Below are 18224 nucleotides of genomic sequence, written 5' to 3'. Positions count from 1 at the left end.
AACGGAGGTTTATGAAACAACCATCCACTTGTTTCAAGATACCTTCTGTGAGTTCAGCTGCAGTCTTTCCAGAAATAGAAGAAGGACTTCTTTACTTCAACTCTTACCACCATTTACACAGCAAATCTGATTACCTGACATATTTAATTTCTATGAAACATCTGAAGTGATATCAACAAAGAAATCCAAGGTATGTGGGGTTTTTGTTTAATATCTGCCACAACTAAAGCACACCACTGGTGTCATGTTTCACTTTGATTCTTTCTTTAATTTTAAAACAATTAACAACAAATCAAGAATTTCAATTCCAGAGACATTAAGATTAGTAAAATATTTCATATATGAATTCAAATATGCACTTACCGAACAAAATATTACATACTGCACATCACAGTTCACACTGTCCTCTAAGTTTTTTTTTAACATAGGTTATTTTTTTAGAGCAGTTGAGATCCCTAACAAAATTGAGGGGAAGGTACAGAAACTTCCCATATCCCCTTTGCCCCCAAAATGCACGGCCTCCCCCATTACCAGCATCCTCCACTACAGAGGTACATTTGTTCCAACTGATGAACCTGGGCTGACACATCATTATCACCCAAAACCATACGTTACATCATACTTCACTCGTGGTGCGTTACACTGTATAGGTTTGGACAAACATATAACTTGAAATGTATGTATCATCACGGTATCATACAGAGTCGTTTCACTGCCCTCACAATCCAGTATGCTTCACCTATTCATTGGTCCCTCCTCTTCACAGCCCTTGGCTACCACTTATCTTTTCACTGCCTCCAAAGTTTTGTCTTTCACAGAATGTCATATAGTTGGAGTCATACCATATGTAGTCTTTTCAGATTGGCTTCTTAAGCTTCCTCCAAGTCTTTTCAGGGCTTCAGAGCTCATTTCTTTTCAGCATTCACTAATATTCCACCGTCTGGATCCACCAGGTCTATTTACCACCTCACTTACTGAAGGACACCTTGATTGCTTCCAATTTTTGGCAATTAGGAATAAAGCTTCTGTAAACATCTATGTACAGATTTTGTGTGGACGTAAGTTCTCACTCATGTAGGTAAATACTGAGCAAATTGATTGCTCGATCATATGGCAGGAGTATGTTTAGTTTTGTAAGAAACTACCAGACTGTGTTCCAAAGTGACTGGCTGTACCATTCTGCATTCCCACCAGCACGAATGAGAGTTCTTGTTGCTTCACATCCTTGTCAGCACTTAGAATTGTTAGTGTTCCAGGTTTTGGCCGTTCTAATAGGTGTGCAGTGCCATCTTGTGTTAATTTTCATTTCCTGATGACATGTGATATGAATAACTTTTTATATACTTATTTGTCATCTGTATCTCCTCATTGGTGAGGTTTCTGTTAAGGTCTTTGGCCCATTTTTTAATTGAGTTATTTTCTTACTATTGAGTTTTAAGAGTTCTACCTGGATATATTTTTAAAGTTTGTTTATTTATTTATTTATTTATTTATTTATTTAGAGAAAGAGACAGACACGCACCCGTGCAAGTGGGGGAGAAGCAAAGAGGAGAGAGAGAATCCCAAGCAGGCTTTGCACTGTCAGCACAGAGCCTGATGCAGGGCTCAAACCATGAACTGTGACATCACAACCTGAGCTGAAATCAAGAGTTGGATGCTTAACCAATTGAGCCACCCAGGCTCCCCTTTCCTGTATTTCATGTAACAAGATATATCTTTTACAACTATTTTCTCCCATCTGTGACTTGTCTTCTCATTCTCTTGACATTGTCTTTGGCAGAGCAGAAGTTTTTAATTTTAATAAAGTTCAGCCTATCAATTATTTCTATTTACAACTTTAAGCATAAAAATAAAACTCCAAAAAGGTCACACTAAAGGAACTCATGCTGAGTTTTTTCTTTTTTATAATCACTATGCTGTTGCTGTTTCTAATCTACTTCTAAATGCAATATGTAATAAGACGGGGACTGAGGGTGTAAACTATGTGCACAACTATTTTAAACTGTTATAAACTTACTTTCAAAATGACTATATGCAGCAGAGTCTCCATGAACCTGGGGACAACTATATAAATAAGAGTTCTCCAAATTTACTTCCATGTAGAATATAACATTTATTAAAGGGTTAATAATAAAAATGTGCTAAATTGAAGCATACATATATGTTATTGAAACTCAAGAACAATCGCACAGATAGGTAAAACTTAGACCAACAAAACATTTTGTGGGGAGGAGTATTTAATCACTGACATTATATAGAATTGTCAGACATACTACTAATAAAATATAGGCCAATCTGTAGTCTACACATAGTGTACCCACTTAACTGCCTGCAGATAGTTAGCAGGGCTAACTGCTCCCATTGCCCAGCTTGGATAAGCCACTGCCCATAGCCATTTTGGAAATGTTTAACTAAAATTCGACAGGAAGAAAGACAAAAGGGAAATGTACTGAGATGAACAGTGTCCTTCAAAATTCCTGTCACTCAGAAATTCAGAATGTGATCTTATTTGGAAATAGGGTCTTTACATATACAATTAGTTATTAAAATGAAATTTTACTGGATAAGGATGGGCCTTAATCCAATGGCTGGCATCTATGTAAGTAAAGCAGAGACACACGTGGAGAGAAGGCCATATGATGACAGGGGCAGAGACTGAAGTAACACATCTACAAGCCAAGAAATGCCAAGGATTACCTACAACCACCGGAAGCCAGAAGAGGCACGGAAGGAACATGGCCTGCCAACATCTTGATTTTGGAATTCTAGCCTCCAGGATCGTGAGAAAGTTAAGTTATTTTTGTTCTAAGCTATTCCATTTGTTATGGCTGCCCTAGGGAACAGAAGACATACAGAAGGAGACACACTTGACAATCTCTGTGAATTCTCTGTATTGATCAGAAGTACAGAGCGGTCAGAAATATAGCGTGATTATTCTGATTTCCCTATTTTTTTGGCTATGTACTTTTAAGGACTTTAGAGAGCCAAGAGCAGCACTTAGAAAGAAAAAGAAAGAAATCTCACTGGCATTGTGTTCTCTTTCTGCCCTGGAGATACTGCAAAGATGAAACTGGGAACTTAAGAAACAAAGAACAAAGCAAAGTTTGAAAAAAGAAGAGAGAGGAACAAATTTCCATTATTTTTCTAATTATACTAGCTAGAGGCAATCATTAACCTCTTCTTGCTTGGGAAATATGCAACGCAATTTCTAATTGTGGAATACATATTATTACATTATTTTTTCTATTTCCCTACAATAATTTAATTGGAGAATCTTGATGCCAGGTCAAATACAAACAACTACCTTCTGTTGCTTTTAGCAAGAAGATTTAGTTTTGGGGGTGAATACATGGGAGAATCTTATAAAATACAGTAAAATCTTGGTTTGCAAGCATAATTTCATTCTGGGAACATGCTTGTAATCCAAAGCACTTGTATGTCAAAGCGAATTTCAAGAACCATTGGCTCAGTTGTGATCATGGGACATTTGGCATCACATACTGCTCGTATCGCAAGACATCGCTCGTTCATCAAATTAAAATTTATTAGAAATGTTTGCTCGTCTGGGGGAACACTCACAGAACAAGTTACTCACAATCCAAGGTTTAACTGTAAATTACGCTAAAGAGAAATATCAACTAATTGATTTCCTATTTTTCCAGAAAGGCAAACCATGGTAGCCCTTCAAAAATACTTATTGTGCCTTTAACACATATTAGGTAGGTAATTCAAGTATAATCAATTTGTAGGATAAAAATAATCAATTAACCTGGGCATAAAATGGCAAAACAGTGATTAGGAAGATTTTTTTATTCCATTTACCCCAAGCAGCCTCCCCCACTACACTTATACACAAAACTTTCTTTGTTAAAAGAAAGCTGACTCCACCAGACTTGCATTCTAGGGTCCGTTTGAAAGGACTTGTTGGACAGAATTTATAATATCACAACACTTATCTTTTTATTTTTTAATTTATTTTTAAAGGACCTGCTACTTTTTTTATATTATCTCCCTTCATACTTACAGTATGTGCCTCAAAGTTACTTCTTTCAACAATGAAAAAAATTTTTTTTCAGTCATCAAGATACACTTTCCTGTTCACAAAGAAATGTAGTCCCTTCTTACGAGATCCAGTCCATCTCTGCTGCATTGGCCGTATCCACAGTTTGTAACTCCCCCAACACCTTTTGCCTAAGTCAACTGCGCTGCTGTCTTGGGACATACTCAGTAAACAAAAAATTAAAATGTGTATGTCTAATCTCAATGGAAGAGAGACAAGAAAGGTATAAAACTGAAGCAAGATAGATTTCAATGAGATGTTTTAAAAATCGGAATAGTTTTACATAAGGCAAGCCCAGGATACAAACGGAACCATCAGAATATAAGAGTGAGAGAGGTGAGATAAGGAGGAGCCAATAATGAGAGAGAAAAAAAGTCCTGCTACAAAAGCTAGTGTTGGGGAGCATGCGGGCATGTGGAGTAAAAGTGAAATATAAGCACTCTTGGAAGGCACGTTTACATGCTCGATCAGAGCTGACCTACACATGCCCTATGATCCGGTGATACCACTTCCAGCAGAAATGCTGTTGGGAGCATATGTGCTCCAACTGATAATCAATAATGTTCATAGTAGCATTATTCAGAGTAGCCAAAATTGGAAACTACCTAAATTTCAAGAGCAGAATGCATAATACAATGAAATATCATACACCAATATAAACAAACTATAGCTACACACAACAACCTAGGTAAATGTCACAAATATAATGTTGAGCCAAATTAGCCAAACACAAAAGAATACACGCTATGTGGTTCTATGTACACAGGCAGACAAAAATAAACTCTAGTGTCAGAAGGCAGGACAGTGGATCTTTGGGAAAGAGGAAGGGGCAGTGATTGGAGAGGCTCACAGAGGGTGGGGGGAGCTTCTGAGGTGCTAGCAATGCTCTATTTGTTAATCAGGATAACTGTTCTTTTTCTAATCATTCATTAAGCATTTCACATATGTTCTGTGTATTTTTCTATATATGTGTCATACTTCACGATAAATAGAAAATAAAAGAAATTCCAATCCGACAGCATGGATGGACTTAGAGGGTATTATGCGTGTTTTTTTAATGTTTATTTAATTTTGAGAAAGAGAGAGACAGAGAGACAGAGAGACAGAGAAACAGAGCACGAGCTGGGGAGGGGCAGGGAGAAAGGGAGACTCAGAATCTGAAGCAGGCTCCAGGCTCTGAGCTGTCAGCACAGAGCCTGACATAGGGCTCGAACTCACCGACTGCAAGATCATGACCTGAGCCAGTCAGAGGCTTAACCAACTAAGCCAACCAGACGCCTGGAGGGCATTAAGTGAAATAAGTCAGACAGAAAAAGACAAATACCATATGATTTCACTTACGTACGTGTAGAATCTAAAGAACAAAGCAAACTAAAGCAGAAACAAACCCGTAAATACAGAGAACAAACTGATGGTTGTCAGTCAGGAGGGGGTGTGAGGTTGGGCAAAATGGGTGGAAGGGGAGTGGGAGGTATAGGCTTCCACTTATGGAATAAGTATGTCGTGGGCATAAAAAGCACAGCATAGGGAATATAGTTAATGGTTTTGCAATAGTGTGGCAGATGGTAGGTACACTTGTGAGCATAGTTGTCCCATCACTATATTGTACACCTAAAACTAATGTAACATTGTGTGTCAACTATTCTTCAATTAAGAACAAAGGAGAAAAGAAAAGAAGTCCCACTCTGACATACTCCCACCACATAAAAGCTGGGAAGAAATAAGACTGAGATTCCTGCCAAGACACAGATAATGATGGCAAGTAGCTATCAAATTCTTTGCTTGTTGAAACACTGGTAAGTCTGAAACCATCCGAAAACATAAAGAACTTTAGGACTGGCAAGATACCGAATTCCCTGTAAGAACTACCCTGGAAACAAAGGTGAATCAGGTATTATCTCTCACTTACCAAATCTGTCACTAATCTATACTTATAATCTAAATTTCAAAACAAACACCGATTCCTGAAACTTCCAAAGAGCTCAAATTTTTGTTTCCTTCTAGTTTCCTCTTTTGGGCAAGCACAGAATTGTGGGGAGGCACAAAGATCATCTGATCCAACTTCTACCTTCCAAGCCAAGTGAACAAATGGATATAAATACTCTTCAAAGTCCCCACTGCAAATGGATGCTGAGGTGTTTGTTCCTCAGTTGCTCATTCTAGCGTGCACAACCTTGACCACCACATAACCTCTCCTGTGGGTGACCTTGGTCTCACGTGCTCTACTTTAAGTTCGCTTCGTTCTCCACCTCTATCCTATTACAGTGAAGGAAAAATTTCATAAATAACAAGTTACAGAATTAGCAAACATGTCCTCAGCTCTACTACTCTTCATTTTAACGTTCAAGTATTTTCAGATTTGGCCACCAGGAGCACATTAAACTGGTTCCTGGGTCCTTCTGACTTATCCCATCATTGTTGAGTACCTTCTTACTTTGTAGTGCAGCAAGATATTTTAAGTGCCAGCCCCAGCATTACTCAGCTCTCCGAAGAGCCCTGATCCCTTTAAGTAGACAGCTTTACCAAGATCTGAACACTACTCTGTTGATTGTTACTATAGCACCACTGTTACAGTACCTGTGGGAAGGCCTGGAAAGAGCTAGGAAATGTGTATATGTGTGTGTGTGTGTGTGTGTGTGTGTGTGTGTGTGTGTGTGTGTGTCTGACTGAAAATAAACACACACACACATGCATTTACATCTGTATTTATTTCTATTATTATCTATGTATGCTGAAAATCATGAGTTTACACTATTAGCTCCAATTCCAACCCATTCTAGCTTTTCTCTTTTCTGTATCTATACCACCTTCCTCCATCCATGAAAAAGCTGGATCTCAGTAGTTCAATATACTTACTTATGTGCACACTCTCCTGTATGTAACCAATCTTCTGACCCCAACCGGCCATCATTACCACTTGGCTCAGGTGTGAGTCCCACACCATTTCTAAGAGTCTCCTATACTCACTGGCTCTACTTTCTCACCTTGAGTCATTTTTTGACCCACCGCAATCTGACTTCCATTCTGGTCAGGTCTTGCAGTCATTTCCTTATTACCAAATCCAAAGAATATTTCTTACTCCTTTTCCAACTTGAGTTCCTTATAGCATTTGACACTCTTTGAACATACTTTCTTCCTCTGGCTTCTGTGACTCCCTCCTCAACTGGTTTTGCTTCTACTTCTTTGGTCATTTCTTCTTCAATTCCTTTATGGGCTTCTTTTCTCCTCCCACATTTAATTATCATGATTCCCTGGGGTTTTGTCTTAGCACTCCTCCCCATGCAGTCCCCAAGTAGCTCATCCCCTCCCATGGTTAAAATGAACTTATTCTGTTGACTTACACATCTCTGTCTTTAATCCACATGTAATTCCTAAGATTCAGACCTATATAATGAAATGCCCATCAAATGTTATTCCTTGGCTATCTCTCAATCACTCCATACAAAACACATCTAACACAGAAATAATTTCCACTCCATCCCATCTCTCAAACCTCTTCTTTCTGAGTAATTGAGTTCAAAGACCATAAATACAACCTGTTCAGTGGGCCAAACCAACAACTTAAGAACTATTCTTTATTTTTTTTTTAAGTGTATTTATTTTGGGAGAGACAGAGAGAGACAGGGAGAGAGGAGCAAGAGCAGAGAGAGAGAGACAGAGAGGGAAAGAATCCCAAGCAGGCTCCACACTGTCAGCACAGAGCCCAAACTGTGAGATCATGACCTGAGCCAAGATCAAGAGTTGGGAGCTTAACCAACTGAGCCACCCAGGCGCCCCAAGAACCATTCTTAATTCATTCTTCTCTCCCATTCTCACATCAACAAGTCTGATGGTATCAACTCCTAAATCTCTCTCAAACTTATTTCCTCAGCAATTCTGTAGACTGAGCCATCATCATTTTGGGCCTCACTCAATCACCATCACAGTCTTCTAACTGGCCCCCATTCTTGTAATTCTTCCAATCTGATCTGCACAATCTTTGTAAAACAAATATCATTATGGCTCTTTCCTTAAAACCCTTCAGAGAATTCCCACTGCCCTGAGGGCAGCCCAGTTCCTTCACACGGCTTACTAGGCCCTACGTGATCTTGCCTTAGCCTACCTTTATGATACCATCTCCTGTTCTACTTTAAACTCAAATGCAGCCACATTGAAATGACTTTCACCTCCAAAAACACACAATATTCCTTTGAGTCCCTGGGCCCTGACATATTCTTGTCCCTCTGCCTCTTTGCTACATTGCTTGGTCAAATTCTACTCATCCCTTAGACCATAGACATTACCTTCTCTGGAATCTCCCCAGAATGCTCCTGTTCTGTGCTTCTACAGTACTCCATATTTCTCTAGAATCCTTATTACACTTTATTGCAATTGCTTGCTTACTTATTTAATTTCCCAACCAAATTATTAGCTTTATTAAGGCTTCAGAGAGAAAGGTCTTATTCGCTGCTCTATCACCAGAGCCTAGCAAAGTGGCCGAAACACAGTAGATGCTCCCTAAGTTTTTAGTAATGAATGAGTCTCAAAAGTAACAAACTCTATAGCAGCCACAACCAAATGGTACACTTCACAGACACACATTAACACAAGCATGGGGAAACACATCTTCCTTCACTCCTGTTGCTGGTCAATTTAAAAAATGGCATCTTTAAATGTAATAAACAATAATGCAACCATACCAGATTGAATGAAAAGAATTACTTCCCACAGTTAGAAAAGCACAGAAGTTCCTTTTCCTTCTCTAAAGTAAGTTGAAATGACTCATTATTTTTGACACTTTCGTGAAAATAACACACAACAAAGTCAACATTTGAGGGAGCAGACATCTTCTACCAAAAGGGTTAGAATAAGCATGAATGTTTTGGCCCTTTAGACAGCTCTAGGACATTCTCCCTATCTACGCTACAGACACACGCACACACACTCACATACACAGTGTCTCAGGAAATATAGAGCATGATTAAACAAAGGAAAAATAGATAATGAGCCTTTAAAAGGTATATTTCCAAATTTAGCATGGTGTCTGGCCCAAAGGAGAGGTAACACCAAATGTGAGAGAGGACACCAGAGCATAGCCCCAGCCAACTGCAAACACCAAAGGTTGATGTTGGGGAAGGGAGAAAACCTATGAAGGGGATCAAGATTGCTACTACTTACTATACACTATTATAAGCCAGATTCAAGTAACTTCATCTTCACTGTCCTATTTTATATATAAAGAAATGGCACTTAAAGGACTAAATAAGTAGCCTACAGCTAATAAATACCAAAGTGTAGTTCTTTCCAGTCCTTAGTGCTGAAACCCAAACCAGGCAGGACCTAGTCATTCCTTTAAAGTCAAATTTTCTTTTCAATATCCTCTAGCCTCTACCATAAGGCTTATTCACAGATTTAGAAATAAAACAGATGGTTATGGCTTCAAGGGGAAATATTTTTATTGTATTTTTTTAATTAATGGTCCCTGACAGATGGGGGTGGGCAAGATTTCTCTCTACAGGTATTTTGATTGCAATACGTTGGAGTACAGGGGCTATTTTTCCCCATTGTCCTCTCTAAATAGCTCCAGTTTCAATCTTGACTCAATTTTGGAATTTTTAAAGTGATATGGAAAGGCATATAGTATATGTGTGTGTGTGTGTGTGTGTGTGTGTGTGTGTGTGTGTGTGTGTGTGTATACACCCATATATATATAAATATATATGACCAATATAAGGTATGATGTATATGTACATATAATGTATGTATAATGACCTATATAAGATGTTTTGTTGTTTTTTTTTTATTTTAGAGAGATTTTATTTTATTTTTTACTTAGAAAGAGAGGGAGGGAGGGAGGGAGGGCGACAGCATGAGTGGGGAAGGGGCTGAGAGAGAGGGACAGAGAGACTCTTAAGCAGATTCCATGCCCAGCAGGGATTCCCCATGTGAGACTCCATCTCACAACCATGAGATCATGACCTGAGCTGAAACCAAGATCAGATGCTTAACTGACCAAGGCACCCAGGAGTCCCTAATATGTTTTAATTCTAAAAGTAGAACTCAAGTACACTGCTTTGGAAAAGGGAGCCTGAGGCTCACCTATCATTTTGCCTTTCAGAATCAGAGAGGCTTGAGGATATAAAGCACACTGCAAAAGGGGAAATGGATGAAAGTGTATGCTCAATGGTCAGAATTGTAGTCCCCTTCTGCCACCAGACTCCCTGAATGGTAACAACCAATCTTATATTCCTCAGGCAAGAGAGTGGAGAATGTCCTCACTGGCAAAGCTAAACACACACACACACACACACACACACACACACACACACACTCATGATCTATAGCTACTGGCATGTGGGCACCACTACATGATAGAGCTGGGTTTCCACCTATATAATGAATATCGAACCTCATCTAGGATTTCTTATCTGCATTTTTGTGACTTAATCTTCAGAATGAATGGACACCAAGACAGAAACCAAAACAAATAAGAAAAATAAAGAAATACGGAAAACAAAACAATGCAGAGAAAACTTCAAAAATACTTATAGTAATAATTAATATTCCAAGAAAAATGAGAAAATATTATAATTATAAAATTAAAATAGGATGCAATTTAAAAATAAAAAGCCTTTTTAGAAAATTTTTAGGTGATAACAAAAATAAAGTATCTAATTTTAAAAACTGAAAATAAAATTAAGTAAATCTCCCAGAAGACCAAATAAAAAGACAAGATGGAATGCGGAAGGGCAAACCTAAGAATAGTGCTCAATCCACGAGGTCCAATATCTGATTAACAGTTGTATCAAAAAAAAATAAAACAAAGATAATAAATGAAAAATTATAAAAGATATAATAAAAGAAAATTTCCAGGTTGAGCTTCTAGATTGGAAGTGCTCACAGGTATAACTAGCATAACAACAATAACCACAATAAAATCCACTCATTTTCAAATTTTTAAATTTTAGATTATCAAAAATAAATCCTAAAAGCTTCCAGAAGCAAACAAAAATAGTCCTATACAAGAAAACAACAATTAGAATGTTAATTACATTTTAAAACAAAATATTAAAAGCTAAAAGATAATGAAAAAATGTTTTCAAGATTCTGAAGGAAAATGATTTCCAACCTAGACTTCCATACACAGCCAAACTATCAAGTAACTGTGAAGACAGACTTTATGTATTTGCATGCTTACAAGTTCTCCAAAATGTTATCTTCTACATACCCATTCTCAGGAATCTATCGGAGAAAGTGTATCAGCAAAAGTGGAAAGTCAAATTAAAAAAAAGAAAAACATGGGTCCAAAGAAACAGAGTTCTATATTTAATCCAGAAGAAAAAAGAAGGGAATACTTAGAATTCCTAGAAGACAGATGAAGAAAATTCCAAGAATAATAATAAAAGGAAGTTCCAGGTCAATAGCTAAGTAGAAGTTCTAGAGAGTGACCAAGCAAGATCAGGGAGATGAAAAAAATGGCTCTAGGAGAGAGCGTTTTGGGAGATAGCAAAAATTAAAAGAATAATAATAGTAACAATAAACAAGGGATAGAACACCTAGTGAGTGTGACTAAATGTAAAAGGTATTTCAAATATGTCAGAAAGTTTGTACAGGATTTGGAGGAAGACAAAAGAAAAACAAAGCAACCGGTACATGAAGCAATTATTACTCTGAGTAATACAGAAAGTTGTACAAGAAAGGAAATATGATTTCAGCATACCATGTGATTCAGCTTTGAGTAGTATTTTCATAATATAATAATGTAAACACTGAATACTGAGTTAACAAAAATGGCCATTGGACAACACTGCGAGGGCAGAGGGAGGCAAAAATGTGTGTGTTGGGGGGCAAGCAGGGGTCATCAGAGAGAATCATGTAGAAGAGAAATATCCTCATCCTCTAGGTTTGAAGTCAATAGGCAATACATCAAACTGCAAAATTAGAAAACATCAGTACAAGCATGTTATTTGGGAAAATAAAGATAAATAGAAGAAATAAGAAAAAGTTAAAAATGATTGATTCTGAAGAATAGAAAATAGGAATAGAAATAGGAAGAGCTGGGCAAGGGATTCTATTACTTTCTGGTAATATCTGAGCTTTAAAATTATTCATATGTGGGGCACCTGGGTGGCTCAGTCGGTTAAGCGTCCGACTTCAGCTCAGGTCATGATCTTGTGGTTCGTGAGTTCGAACCCCAATTTGGGCTCTGTGCTGACAGCTCAGAGCCTGGAGCCTACTTCGGATTCTGTGTCTCCCTTTCTCTCTGCCCTTCCCCCACTCATGCTCTGTCTCTCAAAAAATAAACATTAAAAAATTTTTTAATTAAAATTATACATATGTATTACTTTGATATAATGTGCAATTTAAAAACAATAGAATATTTATATTATATATTATATATATTATATAATATTTATATTAAAATAATTTGTAAAGTCTAATCCATTTATAAATATATAAATATACACACAGAGAAGTTTTGGAATGCATATAACTGTTACTAGTGACTCTCTCTGAGTGATAAAGTTATAGAAGTTTTGCTGGTTTCTTCTTTTCCTACAAAGATTTGTATTGTTATTTTAACAAGAAATACACTTTTTCTTGACAAAATATTTTAAAGTATTTGCTTACCTTAGCTGATTTTTCAATACTTAAGCCTCCATCCAACTTAAAAAGAACTGTCATATTATATCCAGTCTGGTTTCCATGTCCATGAGGCCACCAAGTTTCTACAGTAGCATTCTTTCAAGAAACAATTTAAGTCATTCTAAGTAATCTGTGGCATATTTTCAGTAAAATAATATAGTCATTCAGAACATTATATCAATGTATCATAGAGTCAAGCACAGAAATTCTAGGTTCTACGTTATGCCAAATTATACCAACCCATAGATAATACTTAAAAATCAACAGGCTAGGGGCGCCTTGGTGGCTCAATCAGTTAAGTGTCCAACTTCGGCTCAGGTCATGAACTCAGAGTTCATGAGTTCAAGCCCCATGTCAGGCTCTGTACTGACAGCTCAGAGCCTGAAGCCTGCTTCAGATTCTTGTCTCCCTCTCTCTCTGCCCCTTCCCCGCTCACGCTCTCTCTCTCAAAAATAAATAAACATTTTTAAAAAATTAAAAAAAAATCAACGTGCTAGGTGTTTAGTCATGGATTAATATACCAAAAGGGAAAGGAAATAACAGAATAACATGGGTTATCAGAAAAACAATTCTTTTCATTTCTAATACTGAAGCTTATTTTATTTTGTATTCTTAACATTTAGAACCGGACTTTGAGGTTGACTCTCCTTTTAAGCCCAGAACTAGAAACTGTTTTGAGTTCTTACTGTATCCAAACAGTAACTGAATGTTGATTTACTCCATCCTATTCGGTTCACAATGATCAATTCCAGTAATAACAAAAGGAAAAAGAAAAGGAAAAAAAACAGCCCACTTTTACTGGTGAAAGATCATGAGTTTAGAATTAAAATTCTGTTTGTAAAATAGCGCCAATATTCAAAATAATTTACAAGTACCAATTATAATCACTGTGTTTAAATATAATGCTTGGAATGTATTTTGGATTCAGGATGCCACAAACAGTGCAGAAAAGTTGAAACACAACACACTTGCCTTCTTGAGAGGAAAGGATGTCAAATCACATATTCTCCATTTTCTTAATCTTAAAATTTGGAAAAATCATTCCTTAGCTCATAACACACACACAAATATGAGAGGTTAAAAGTGAAGGAAAAATGGGAAAAGTACATTTTTCTTTCATACTCAGTCCCTTCTTTCTAGTCATTTCTTCTGAACAGTATTGCTCTTCATCTAGTGGTTCTGAGGAAGTACCATCATTCACCTTATTAATTTTCACAAATAGCTCAACAATCCTTTCCCCAGGTTGAAGTTCAATGCTGTACGTCTGCTGTGTTTGCAGTTTAGGAATGGCTACTATCACTTGACCAGAAATTGGCTTTAGGCTGACAACATCAAAAGAAGACTCTATTTCAAGATTCCACCCCTGGGCATGGTTATCTAAGACATAGAGAAAAAAAAAGAAAAGAAACGTATATGTATATATATATATATATATATATATATATATATATATATACACACACACACACATATATATATAACACTTATATATATATATATATGAATATATGTAAATAATATGCTAAGCATTATTGCTGCACTCCTTAGGATTCACTGAAGAAAATACTAAAGCAGCTTCTAAACTAGTAAGCATTCCACAGATGCTGTCATGATAAAAAGTTAAGTGGAAATTCTCATTTGATCTTCATTCATTCAGTTTTGGCTTTTTTTCATCATTCATTTTGAAGAATAACCAAAATTATAGATTTTATAGATACCTCTAAAAATGTTACAATCATAAGTCATAAAAAACTTTATAAATAGAGTATCACAAATGAAAATATAACATAAATTTTCTAAGACTGATACATGTTTGCTCCTTTTTATAAAGTAAAAATACAGAGTTTCTTAAGGCATATAATAAGGTATAAACTTAGATGTAGTAGAATTAACCAAATGTGAAAAAACAGAGATACACAGTTGAGCCTTGAACAACATTGGTTTAAACTGCATGGGTCCACTTATATGAGGATTTTTTTCAATAAATATATTGGAAAATGTTTTTGAGATTTGTGACAATTTGAAAAAACTCATAATTGAACCACATAGCTTAGAAATACAAAAAAAAGTTAGGCACTATTGTAAGAGTACAGTATATAATACATATACAAAATATGTTTTAATCAACTCTTTATGTTATTGGTAAGGCTTCTGGCCAACACTAGGCTATTGGTAGTGAAATTCTGGGGGAGTCACTGGGGCTCCTGACTGGCTCAGTCAATAGAGCATGTGACTCTTGATCTCGGGGTTGTGAGTTCAAGCCTCACATTGGGCTTAGGGATTACTTTTAAAAAAAGTTACACGTGAATTTTCAACGGTGCAGGGGGGTCAGCACCCTAGTCTCCATGTTGTTCAATGGTCAAGTGTTATTTAATCAAGAAATATTTGTATGTGCCATGTACTCTGCCAAGTGATGAGAATTAAATCGTGGCCAGGATAAATATGGCCCCTGACTTCATGTCTAATGGGTCTTCATATCTTCGACTTCATGTCTTAGACATGTCTTCATGTCTAAGAGTCTAATGGGATATAGACAAGTACAATGGTGAGATTATACCAGGATGGGAGAAATATGAGGTTATTCTGAGAAAACATTCACAGGAAGAAAGGTCACCTAACTTATAGAGGGTGAGGGAAGGCCTTTGTGAAAAAGCAGTATGTAGCAGAGCCCAGAAGTACGTCAAGTTCAGAGGCAGATGACAAGTATTCTAGGCACTATGAGAAGCAAGGGTGAAGAGCCATGAGTGAGGAAGAACAATGCCATTAACAAAAACTTGAGCAATAATGAAACTGGTAAGGGAGATCAGTGTGACTGAGGAAGTAAGCAGGGTCCAGCTCATGCTGGGTCGTGTGAGGAGTTTGGGAACTTCACCCTAGATCAATGAGGACCTACTGGAGATTTTTCATCCAAAAGGGTAACACGATCAGATCTGCATTTTAAAAAAATTACATGGGGCGCCTGGGTGGCTCAGTCGGTTGAGCATCCGACTTCGGCTCAGGTCACGATCTCACGGTCCGTGAGTTCCAGCCCCGCGTCGGGCTCTGTGCTGACTGCTCAGAGCCTGGAGCCTGTTTCACATTCTGTGCCTCCCTCTCTCTCTGACCCTCCCCCGTTCATGCTCTGTCTCTCTCTGTCTCAAAAATAAATAAACGTTAAAAAAAATTTTTTTTTTTTTAATTACAATGAGGGGCGCCTGGGTCACTCAGCCGGTTAAGCGCGGGACTTCAGCTCAGGTCATGATCTCACAGTTTGTGAGTTCGAACCCCCTGTCCGGCTCTGTGCTGACAGCTCAGAGCCTGGAGCCTGCTTCAGATTCTGTGTCTCCCTCTCTCTCTGCCTCTCCCTTGCTCACACTCTGTCTCTCTCTCTTTCCAAAATAAATAAAACATTTAAAAAAATCTTTTTAAAAAATGACAATGATACAGCAGGATAAAAATGGAAGAAGCAGAGAGACATGAAATTTCTATCTGTGCAAAAGGGATTGAAAGTGCCACTTGGAAAATCTTGGAATGGAGACGAGGAAAAGAAAAAGAAAAGGTAGCAAGGCTGAAAAGGAAGGTCATGGGGAGAAAAGATGAGACAGCTGCCCTGAGGAATGAGACTTAGGGAGTGGAGTTTGAGAATGGGTTAGAATGTTTCAGGAGGTTTAGAAGTAGCATGTTATATTATGTGCAATATAACACCTTCCTCTATCATCCATTAAATTCACATTGTTTAATGTCTCCAGAATTGAATCTGTGCATTTTAAAATAAGACAGTATGCCAAAGCAGGGTTTGGGCGAGAGCAAAGTAGAAAAGCAGACCCATATTTTTTAGGTTACACAGGAGACACCAGGGATGAAGTATCCAAAAAGGCTGGATAGGCAGGCTGTCAGAGCCACCAACGAAAGTTCTCATTCCTTCCTGCCACAGAAAGGGAGGACATGACTGGTACAGATGCAATTAGCTTTCTATGATCTATGGCAAGAGACTGAAGAAGTTCCTGCTTGAGGGCTTCCGTTTTCCTCTGTGAAAAAGGGCCAGGAAAAGGTTATCAGCTGAGAAATATCTTAGAGACCCTTCTCCCACAAATAAGGAGGAGGGTTCGATAATCATGGCTCTGCCACAAATGAAGAAAAAACATGTATGCTGATCAATGACCAAAGACTTTATAACTGACATTCTTTACAAATGTACAACCACACCAGACCTATTGTAAAGATGGTCATACCACATCTCATCATCTGCATCTCATATCAGCCTAAAGTACAGAGGGGTTGGATGTGCACAGAAGTAAAACTAATCCTGGACTTAAGAATTATTTTTACTTATTAAATGATTCATTCTTAGGAACATTACTCAATGAGCCCTGAATTAATTTGTTCTGATCCAGCCAATTCTGTAGTTTACACACCCACAGCCTCCAAGTTTTTCTAAGATACAGTAAAATATATCAAGACAACCACGCTTATTTGTTAAAGATACTTTTCTCCGACCAAGAACATATGAAGTCTCTCAATTTTCCCTTTACAGCACCTTTATTGTTTTTAAACAGAACCACACACTACAATCTTATCTGAATGTATTGATTTTCTAAAATATCCCTAAATCTTTGACAACTACATGACCTCCCCATCGTATTCCGTCTGGCTTCCCTTACTATCTCTTATTTCAAGAAATAATAATAGATAACATTGACCCAGAACTTCCTACGAACTAGGCACTGTTTTATGCTCTCAATATGTATTAACTTATTTAAACATCACAACACTGCTATAAGGTAAACTCTGTTATTATAATCATTGTATAAATGAGAAAACTGAAGCACAAAGGAGTTAAGTAACTTGCCCAAGGTCACACAGCTAGTAAGCTGCAGAGCTTGGATATGAACCAAGACAGTCTGAAACTGTCTATATAGAGAGTCTATATAGAGACTATATAGTTAACCTCTAAGTTATGCCAATCATATCCAAACAATTTCCCCAAAAACCATGTCTTATTGGTGTTCAAGATTTTTACAGTAGGGAGGAGGTTTAATTATATAGGGGAGCATTTATTTTAATGATATCAAGTGATGATAGACAGCAAATATATCTTTTGGTGAGTCTTTAACCATAACAGCACAGATTCATAAAACTTTTGAACTAGAAATATGTTGACAGATCACCTAGTCTACTTTCTGATTAGTGTTTGATTCCCTCTAGACTACCAGCTGGCAAATAACAACTGGTCCTTGGGCAAAATATAACCTACCTCCTGTTTTAATAAATAAAACTTTATTGGACTGAATTGTGTTCCCCACCTCCCCAAAATTCATAGGTGGAAGCCCTAACCCCCCAATATGATTGTATCTGGAGGTAAGGTCTTTAGGAAGTAATTAAGTTAAATGAAGTCACAAGGCTGAGGACCTAATCTGATAGGTCTATGGCCTTATAAGAGAAAAAGATCTACCTCCTTCTTGTCCTCCCTCCATCTCTCCTTCCTTCCTTCCTTCCTCCCTCTTTCTCTTCCTCCCTCCCTTCCTTCCTTCGTTTTCCTTCCTTCGTTCCTTCGTTCCTT

The 18224-nt window shown here is 37.4% G+C and overlaps 1 protein-coding gene across 1 annotated transcript in view; it reads right to left on the bottom strand.

Annotated features, from left to right (window-relative positions):
- The window catches only part of MANBA (mannosidase beta), a 113318-nt gene that overhangs the window by 53010 nt on the left and 42084 nt on the right, over positions 1-18224 (bottom strand). Inside the window, exons 6-7 of the mRNA XM_042935813.1 lie at positions 13887-14062; positions 12671-12781 (exon numbers count right to left, since the gene is read on the bottom strand). Coding sequence (XP_042791747.1) covers positions 12671-12781; positions 13887-14062 — 287 coding nt within the window. The remainder of the gene's footprint in view (positions 1-12670; positions 12782-13886; positions 14063-18224) is intronic.

This window comes from Panthera leo, chromosome B1 (genome assembly GCF_018350215.1).
Source record: "Panthera leo isolate Ple1 chromosome B1, P.leo_Ple1_pat1.1, whole genome shotgun sequence".
Classification (NCBI taxonomy): domain Eukaryota; kingdom Metazoa; phylum Chordata; class Mammalia; order Carnivora; family Felidae; genus Panthera; species Panthera leo.
The sequence above is the reverse complement of the archived record's forward strand: the minus strand, read 5'-3'. Positions and strand labels throughout refer to the sequence as shown.